At 33.7% G+C, this 10,361-nt stretch overlaps 1 protein-coding gene across 1 annotated transcript; it reads left to right on the top strand.

The window, feature by feature from the left end:
• Positions 1-236: 236 nt before the first annotated feature.
• LOC106713880 lies at positions 237-1,765 on the top strand. Its single transcript, XM_014506776.2, has 2 exons — positions 237-455; positions 669-1,765. The coding sequence occupies exons 1-2, from the start codon at positions 326-328 to the stop codon at positions 1,229-1,231; spliced, it is 693 nt and encodes a 230-aa protein (XP_014362262.2). The 5' UTR covers positions 237-325; the 3' UTR covers positions 1,232-1,765.
• The last annotated feature ends 8,596 nt before the right edge of the window (positions 1,766-10,361 follow it).

Genomic DNA, 10,361 nt, shown 5'->3' with positions numbered 1-10,361 from the left:
ATAAATGTAGAACATTTTCTGGAAGAACACATGGGCTTTTGTTTAAAAATCTAATTAGGTTTTTTTAATCCCCCGCGGACGGAGGTGAGGGGGACAGCTAATTATTCATTCTTTTAAAGTGCTATAGCGTTCGCTACACACTTTTATAGAAGTATCTAAACGGCTGCTCCCACGGGAACGTTGATAAGTTAATCGATCATCCATTTATTATATAAAACAGTTGAGTTCGTGATCGCGAAGTGAATACACGACTTTTGTGTGAAATATTTTAAAATCTAAATCTTGTCAGGTGTGCTTAGCTGCGGCCCGTAACTAAAACAACAAAATGTTCACATGTCCACTCTGCAATTCAGAATTTAACGATGGTCCACACTGCACTAACTGTCTTAGATCATTTGATTATCGATGTGCTGGGATCTCAGAAGCTGGATTCAGACGACTCGGAGAAAGAAAAGGTACGTGGCGTTGTCAGGACTGTAAAACAAGCTCAGTGTCTCCGGGAGTGCAATCTGTACCACTGGATAAAATGATTCAAGAACTTAAAGATATCAATATCAAATTAACTCCTTTGTCAACCTTATTGGAAGATGTCAAAATCATTAAATCGGAGATAGGAAATATGCAGACTTCTCTCAATACCGCTCACGATTATATAACCCAATTCTCAGGTAACCTAAAAGATCTGGATTTCAAAGTCAGCCATATTGAAGACACTAATAAATCGTTGCAAGAAGAACTAAGTCGCTTACAAGCCGATGTACGTGAAAAGGAGCAATGGGCAAGAGCAAACAATGTGGAAGTAAAAGGAATTCCTCTTAAGAGAAATGAGAATCTATATGACATAGCCTTAAAAATAGCCTCCGTTATCGAATTTCCAGTAAAAAAAGAAGAAATAAACTTTATTTCAAGGGTGCCCTCCCAGAAATCTGACGTAAAATCTATTATAATATCATTCAACAATCGCTATATCAAGGAAGATTTTATTGCTGCGTCCCGAAGGTTTAAGGACCTAAGACTGAAGTCGCTGAATTTTCCCGAAGAAGGACATGTATTTATAAATGACCACTTATCGATGTATAATAAGCAACTTTTAAACAAAACTAAGGTCTTAGCAAAAGAAAGAAATTTTCAATTTGTATGGGTGAAGCACTGCAAGATAATGGCAAGAAAGTCACCAACCTCGCCTATACAATATATAAAAACAGAATCGGACCTCAAAAAGTTAAAATAACTATATTGCTTATTTTCCCTCAATTTAACATATCAATTAAAAGTTATAATTTTTTAATTGTAAAGGCGGCTCACGAGTTGGACACCACTGCGCCCTTTTGTTCACTAATGTGTTTATTGCTCACTATTGAATGGGTCATTTTTTTGACGCTTACGATGTTTACGCTGTGCTCGCATTCAAAACAATTGCTTATTTCTTTACGCATAAGTATCCTTTTCAAATGTTTTTATGTTTCTTTTTACTTATTATTTGTGTATTTACTAATGATACGTCTCTGTCCGCTCTGCAAATATTCCATCAATACGTGCCTAACTTATTTACTAACATTGTTGCTACCCTCTGTTTTAACTATAAAGCTGATTACTCATATTTATTCGACCATAACTACTTCGATATTACTTGTAATTTATGCAACACCTTTTTTTAACTTACTTAATAGGTTTATTTGTTCTCACCGGAAAATCTTCAATATTACTAGACCTTTACATTTTAATTTTCTATTAATGTTATACCTGAACCGAAATATGTCACGGATTTCATACTTCCTCGGCACCAAATATTGTTATATAATACGTTATCCTTCCACCACTCGACGCCGTGCCACTCCCTACTAGTATATATTATCAAAATACTCGAGGCTTACGTACTAAAACAACTATCTTTAAGAGAAATCTATTACTTAATGACTACGATATCATTGCACTCACTGAGACATGGCTATTAGATGGCATCAGTGACGCTGAATTGTTTGACGACAGATATGTTGTGTATCGCAGGGACAGGCCGTACGCCGACACGGGCCAGGGCCGTGGTGGCGGAGTTATAATTGCAGTGCGTCGTGAATTAATCTCGAACGAACAATTAGTCTGGCGTTCAACTGCCGAAGACCTATGGGTAACAGTTACTATAAAATCTAGTAGAAATCACTCACAAAAAATTCACTTCTGTGTTATTTACCTCTGTGCTCAAAACTTGGGTAACTCTTTTTGTACCCAATTAAATAACTTTTCAGAAACCCTCATTGACATAACTATGTCTTGTCCTCTAGACAAATACGTCATTATGGGTGACTTTAACCTTAGCAACGTTGAGTGGCGTGACAATGGTGAGTACTTATTACCTCATGGCGTGGCAGGTGATTCTCAACTAACTTTTTTCAATGCCCTATCACAAAGTAACCTATCTCAATATAATAGTATTTCCAATGTTAATAACCGTTTATTGGATTTAGTTTTTTCTTCCGATTCGCTACAAATTACCTCTTGTACTGATCCACTAGTGCCTGAAGATCCCCATCATAAATCTTTAAACATTTCTTTCAAATTCTTGAAAATTAATTATTTAACAAACCAAGTAAGGAAAAAATATCTTTACCATTTGGCTAATTACGATGCTTTAAACGAAGCCTTGGCTGATGTTGATTGGAACGAAATGATTCATCTTAACTCAGTTGATAGGGCTACTGAACAATTCTATGACATATTATATAGTTTACGTGAAAAACATGTTCCTCATAAATTTGTAAATACTTCCCATAACCCACCATGGTTTAGCCCTGCTCTGAAGAAAGTTATTAAAGAAAAAAGAAAGTACTTAAAGAAATATAAAATATATGGTAACCTACATGATTTGTATACCCTCAACCTACTAAGTGAGCGTGTAAAGGAACTCGAGAAGCATTCTTTTAATAAATACATCAATGATATGCAATCTGCCCTAATCTCGAACCCTAAAGTTTTCTGGTCATACTTAAAATCTAACAAAAAAGTAAATGCGCTTCCATCATCTATGTACTATAATAATATCACTGCGGACACCGGTGACTCAATCTGTAATCTTTTTGCCCAATACTTCCAAACAACTTTTATATCATCATCACTTAATAACACCACAGATCTTCCCAGTCATTCTGATATTAACACCATCAATACTATTAGTGATATACAAATAGACATAGAAGAAATCATATCTCTGTTAAAAAATTTAGATTTAACTAAAGGTGCAGGTCCTGACGACCTCCCGCCTATTTTCTTAGTTAGATGCGCTAAAACCATAGCTTATCCTCTGTCAATCTTGTTCAAACGGTCCATCGATGAAGGCTATGTCCCTACAATTTGGAAATCAGCCTTTGTAACGCCAATTCATAAGAACGGTAGCAAAAATGACGTCTCAAATTATAGACCGATCTCTAAGCTGTGTTTGATTGCCAAAATACTTGAACGAATAATACATAAGCAGGTCTATTGTGCACTTCAACTGACATTTATTGCACAACAGCACGGATTCATTAAGAAAAAGTCAACGACATCGAACTTAATTATTTTTGCCGACTATGTCTCATCGAGTATGGACAATGGTATCCAAGTGGACACCATTTATACAGATTATCGTAAGGCATTCGATAGAATAGACCATGTAATACTGCTACAAAAGCTCCAGAAAGCTGGTATACACGGCAATTTGTTTAGATGGTTTACGTCCTATGTATCCAACCGTTCGCAAGCAGTTGCTCTCAATGGTTTCATGTCAGCCTGGATGTCCATCCCCTCAGGAGTTCCTCAGGGATCTATATTAGGGCCGTTGTTATTTGTCATCTTTATCAATGACATAAGTTCATGCTTCCACCATTCACAATTCCTCTTGTTTGCCGACGACATGAAGATTTTTAAAGAAATTATTACCGAATACGATTGTTACCTTTTGCAGAGTGATCTGGTTAGATTTGAAGACTACTGTAACCGAAATAGACTAGATCTTAATTTATCAAAATGCTACATTATTAATTTCACTAGAAAAAGAAACATAATTCATTATAAATATACAATTAAAAACCAGGAATTATTTTTAATTATTTTTAGTTGATTACATACGGGACCTGGGGATAATCCAAGACTCAAAGTTCTTGTATTGTAAACATATCGATTCAATAGTAAATAAAGCATCTAAAGCCTTGGGATTCTTAATTCGATCTTCTGCTGAATTCTCTGATATTAAGGTCATTAAGGTATTATATTGCACTTATGTACGTAGTGTCCTCGAGTATGCCTCTCAGGTGTGGAATCCGAGATATACCGTGTACATATCACGTCTTGAATCCATTCAAAGACGATTTGTTAGATATTTACAATATAAAACTCAAAAACCTAATTCAGATTATACGTTACGATGTAAAGAACACCACCTATTACCATTGTCTGTGAGAAGAAATATAGCTGACATTGCATATTTATCAAAAATAACAAATGGCACGGTTGATTCTCCTCTACTTCTTTCCAAAATAAATATTAACGTTCCATCGAGACCAATTAGGAGTAATCTATATCTTAATATAAATCGAGTAACGACGAACTTTAGAGCAAACGCTTTCTTTTGCAGAGCGGCCAGACAGTTTAACTCAATATCAAAGCAAAGTCCTCACATCGACTTGTTTAATACTAGGCTTGCTGACATTGTAAACCATTTAAGCAGCGAATTCTTTGGTAGTCCGGTTCGCTAGCCGCTTGTTTTTTACCTTCCTGTTTACTTTTAATTTGTTCAACTTTTTTTTGAATTATTTTTATACTTCCCTATTCTTTATCAATTGTTTTTATTCTCTTCGCGATTTTGATACTATTGTTTTTGCTGTCTATTTGCGAAAACTATAAAAACATAGTTTTCCAGTTAAATAAATAAAAAAAAAATAAAAAAAAAAAAAAAAAAAACGGAGAGAGTAGCGCTTAATGCACGATTTCCGTCGGCGGGGCATCACCACATGCGACTATGTGATGTTATAAAAATGTTTTATAGTCATTGTTATTGTTGTCAAATATTATGCTACCAAAGTTTCTAATTAAAACTATTTATTTACTATTAAAATCACGGAGAGTTCATTTCATTCACGGTTAAAATGCTTAAAAACTATTTACCTTCTCTTGCTTTTCGTAACTTCTACGTATATGTAAATTTTTCGTCCAATGCAAAACTAATCATTAACCAATAAATGTTAAAAAAACATTCATGTCCTACTACTTTAAAACAAAGAACAAGTGTCAATGAACTCTGCTATAATATAATATTATAAAAATTATTTTCAAAACATAATTTTTATCTAAGGTATATATTTTCAAGTTTAAGTAATCGACTGCGACAGCTAAAGTGTGAAAATTATAAGCTTGATTGCGAGAGCATGTAACAAGATAAGGTTGCAGTCGCAAAGGATTTAATTTTACAAAGTACAATTTATTACATGTAGGTATTTAATCGCTATATCGACTTGGGTTTCAGATACTGCTTATATTTAAATTGTCAGTACAATAAATAACCATGTTTTATTGTGAGATTTTACGTACTCATAAATATTATTTAAGACAGTAATCATCTTAGTAGTAGTTAGTAGTAGGGGCTCAGTTATCCGCAACTCCACGACAAGCGCGTATTTTGCGTGAAACAAATCTTCTTATAAAATTAACATGAAATAAGTATCATCGTTTGTGAATAAAGCAATACGGTTTCAGCGTTCTCGCTACCTTTCAAAGCAGGATAGTTGTTACTAATCATCTTACAGGTGGCGCTGTTGTTAATTTGAAGTCGCAGATTTTTCTTTTCTTTAAATACAAAGTGCTAAAACTTTTAACTTGAGACTACGTCCTACTTTTTCGTTTCGCTTACAAGATAATTATAGTCACTTTCAAATCCTCTTAAGACGTAGAAGTAAAATATAAATTTACGTTTTTTAAACGTATATAAAAGGTTATTTAGATAAAATTACCAAACCTGCCTTATATCCATAAAGTTGGTCATAAATACCGAAAAATATGACAAAATTATGTATACATTAAAGCCGAAAACGTGGTGTTGGTTCGAGGTCGAGGCTCAGGCTTTTTCTTTACGAGTATGAAAACGCCAGCCTGCGTCGCGCCGCTGCCGCAGGTATGAATAAAATTTGTGTAATGTACACTCTATCACTTATCTTATACGACGCAGCGCTAAATAAGCTCAAAGAATCAATGAAAACTGTCTCAACTTTCAAAGACGCCTTTCATATGTTTGAATATAAGGGCAGAGTAAGAGTATTCTTTTTTTTAAACCAAACAACTCTTTTTTACTTCCTCTGGTGTTGTGGATTTGCCCACTGAGCAACTGTGACCACTTTACTTTAGGTGACCAATTGCTCCTTTACTTTTTTCCAATATAAAATCAATTTAAAGTACATGACTTCAGTCCTTTTATCAACTACCTACCCTCTGCCCACATTGTATTTTCTTTATCGTTAACATGTTGAAGGGAAAATATAAAAGAGCGTGCCTATTTACACGTGCTAATAATGCTTGCGGAATTACTGAATTTCGCATTAGAATATGGCTTGTCTCTAAATTTGGCAATGGACTGGAATCACAAATCGAATCCCGGACATCGCACGTCAATTGCTATGTCAATTGCAAACTGCATATTAGATTTGACTAAAGTTAACTGAAAATTAATTTTGAACATAGATTATTTAATCGTTCATCGGAACTTTGAATTAAAAGTTGGATACAATGAAATAGGTAGATATTTATTAAATTTTATGTTTAACTATTAAGTTTACTTATAATAAACAAACTATTATTTATTCATTAGTAAACCAAACTTTTGTTTCCCGTGGGAAGATGAGTCGTTTTTCTCACTCTGCGTCATCACGTTGTCTCAAAGTCCCCTAAGCAAACAACATGAAATATTGTCAATTATAAAACCTAACGTAACATGGTCCCAAAATACATGATAAGGTTCTTGTTATGTTTACTTAATGATCCACTGATTATAAATCTTAGTTAAAGTGTGTTACATTATTTTCAACAACGAACTTAAGTATTTTTAAATATTAATTTCTGTGTACACATTATTATGTTGAAACGGGTTAAAATACTTATATAACATTTTTTCAACAGCTTCAAGTAGTAAGTTATTTTTAAGAACATATTCATTTATTTAAAAAATATATATATATTTGAAAGAATTACTATCCTTATCATGATCAGATTTGCAAGCAATGGATAAGACAATCCATTTACGTTATATACATGGGAAATTATATTTTAAATATTCCCTCAAACTTCACTTATTTCAATTAATAATTACTTTAGCAATGCCACTCGATCAAACTCTTGTCATTAATTTTAAAAAACCGCTACTTCACAGCTGCTACGATCCATTTTCCATGAAACGATTAGCCAATGTTCCTGTTTCCTAGTGGAAATGAGATAAAGAAAAAGGCTTACTGTCACACTAAGAGTTGTGGTTATTTAAGTAATCCCTTACTGTATAACTTACTAGCCAAATGTGTTCGAATGCATCAGTAACTCTATTACCAAACAGTGGAAACGGCAATCAATTTCCATTAGGATACAATTTTAGGTCGCATTACAATGGAGTGTGGACGGGAGCAGTGCCACGCCGCGGAAGCATTTCATTGTAGCATTGTAGAGTGTACACTCCTGACAAATTATTGTTGTGACTGATATTTGATTAAACGTGGGTTTCTGAGACCAAAATACCAGTTTAAAACATATTCTTTTCTCTGTTTTGTCAAAGATAATGACAGAGATAACGATATGTTTTATACAGAGAGTTAGAGAATTTCGGAGTTATGGGTTAGAAAGTAGTAGTAAAGTATAAGTTCCTATTAGTGTTTCTTTTTTTGAAACATTTTATACTAATTTAATTTTAACTTTGGGTTAAAATGTGATTGAAAACAAAACCTTATTTCGCTGTATTTAGTAGCAAATGTAGGAATAGTAACTTCCAGTAGCAAATAAAGAAATTATTTTTTCATTGAGAGATTTATTGTTACAAAAAAAAAATCATTCTTTGAATAATAAAAATAATTATTATTCATAGAAACCAGGGTTTCGGTTCAATATAAAGCTGTGCATATCAATGTATCGATGTTACCAGGAATTGTGAGCTTTTTACTATGCGGCGAGGCTACGCAAGGCGAGTCGAGGCGAGGCCGGACGACAACGATTCCATCTCTTGATTGTACGGATTTCGTTACAAATGTATTTTCTATAGATGTCGTGTGAATCGTCGACGCGATACTTTAACATCCATTATACGGTGAAAGAAATACCCGTCAATTTGTAATTTATTCCACAATTTTTTTTTTATGTTTAGGTAGCAACGGGGCTATCATAGTATTGGGCCTCTGAACTCGAAAATCAGTCTGGCGTCCCCAAAAGTAATAAATCCATTGACTAATGCCTGCGCAAACCTAAGCCCCCTAAGGTACCCCTCTTGCACCCCGGGTTAAAACGACCCTGAGTAGTAAAATGAAAAGTATTCGTTATACAAACTAAGTCAATGTTAAGTAACAAGTACATATAATGTAACCTTCAGTTACCTTATTTTTAGGCAATTACTTGTCCGTTATTTTTGATTTCAAATAGAGAAACGAGAACGTTTATTAATTAAACATCTATATTCTGTTAAGCGACGACGACTATAAACATGTCACAATATACTTCTATTTTTTGTTGGTTCGGTAAAAAATTACGAAGCTATTAATATGCAATGATAATGTTCCAAAATATTACGAGGCGTGAATTATAATTAGTCTAATCTTATTCGAAAAATCCTAAGTTTTTTTGTTAACTTCTAATGTCCTTAATATTTGAAGCAAACGTATCTGTTAAATTCATTCACCTTCAAGATCTACTGCGTAAAGATACGTTAATATTTGAAATGTCTACACGTTATATATTGGTAAGGAAACATTATCAGTATGTTCCCAACCACTAAATTAGTTTAAGTATCGATTTAATTAATGTTAGTAGACATCAAAGCACTCGTCAGATACAATCTTCTCGATACGATCATTATTACCACTACGCTTTCGATTTAACTACGTTTCTAGTAGTTTATTACGTGGTTTTATTGATCACCTGTGACCGATATATATATATCGACAGTAAAAAAAGATAAGCGACAAAGTTTGATTACATAAAATAATAATTTGTACTTGTAAAATTAGCAAATTTAGTAAAACGTCTTAAATCTTTTAGGCTTCCGTAATTGTTTTATATTAAGCAAGAATTTTGGCCTCTCAACAAAAAAAAAATACTTACTTAATAAATTTAATATATTTGCGTTTATAATTTAAAACAAGAAAAGAGTGAATCAAAAGTTGTACTTGAAGCTAATAATTTGTATTTAACTAAGTAGAATATTTAATTACTAATTGATGCGAACTAAATTCCCGCCATCTGGTGATATTTAATAAATTCTCATAGTATTGATTATGGGACAGCTTCCGTATATCGGTTTATTTCCACACGAATAAGAGTTAACAATGTCGGTTACAGACGAGCTGAGCTAAATTAGATTTGGGGGGCGGTCACCGGAGTGTGACAGCCGCTGGCTACTGCTCACTAGCCAACTACAAATTGTTGAACGGACGACCTGGTCATACGTACACGTCTTGCAGTTGTCATAACTACGCCAATATTTAACAAGAATAAATTGACATCGGTGTTTGGATTACAGAAGATCCCTCAAATCTTTTGATCTTGAAATTAGTAGAATAATCTGCAATGTAATGCCAAAATTTATTTTTTTTTGCAAAAAGGTCACTTAATTAATTCTATAATAATCAAAATGTATATCTATATATATATAAAAGAAAGTCGTGTTAGTTACACTATTTATAAATCAAGATTGGTCGAACTGATTTAGCTGAAAATTGATGGGGAGGTAGCTTAGAACCAGGAAACGGACATAGGATCATTTTTACCCCGTTTTCTATTTTTATACCGCGCGGACGGAGTCGCGGGTAAAAGCTATTATTTAATACTTTTTGCATTCAAACTAATGGTATATATTCATAAGATATGTATTACATTTTAATTCCTTCATATTCCAATGCTGCAAGCGACGTCAGGGGAATAAGTAGTTGCAGGCGCTAGTTGTGTTCCCAGCTCGTACAATCCGTCGCCGGACGTAACCTAATCATATAAATGCAAATTCGACCATTAGAGTTTCCTGTGAGACTCTGCTGCGACAACGCAACGATTTTTTTAAAGCATGTCCTTGTGATTTATGTTTCACTTACCGTTGGTTTCTGAGACTAAAAATTCTGTATAAAACATATCGTCATCATTGTAATTATCGTTGTTAA

This window comes from Papilio machaon, chromosome 3, assembly GCF_912999745.1.
Source record: "Papilio machaon chromosome 3, ilPapMach1.1, whole genome shotgun sequence".
In the NCBI taxonomy this organism is placed as follows: Eukaryota; Metazoa; Arthropoda; class Insecta; order Lepidoptera; family Papilionidae; genus Papilio; species Papilio machaon.
The sequence above is the reverse complement of the archived record's forward strand: the minus strand, read 5'-3'. Positions and strand labels throughout refer to the sequence as shown.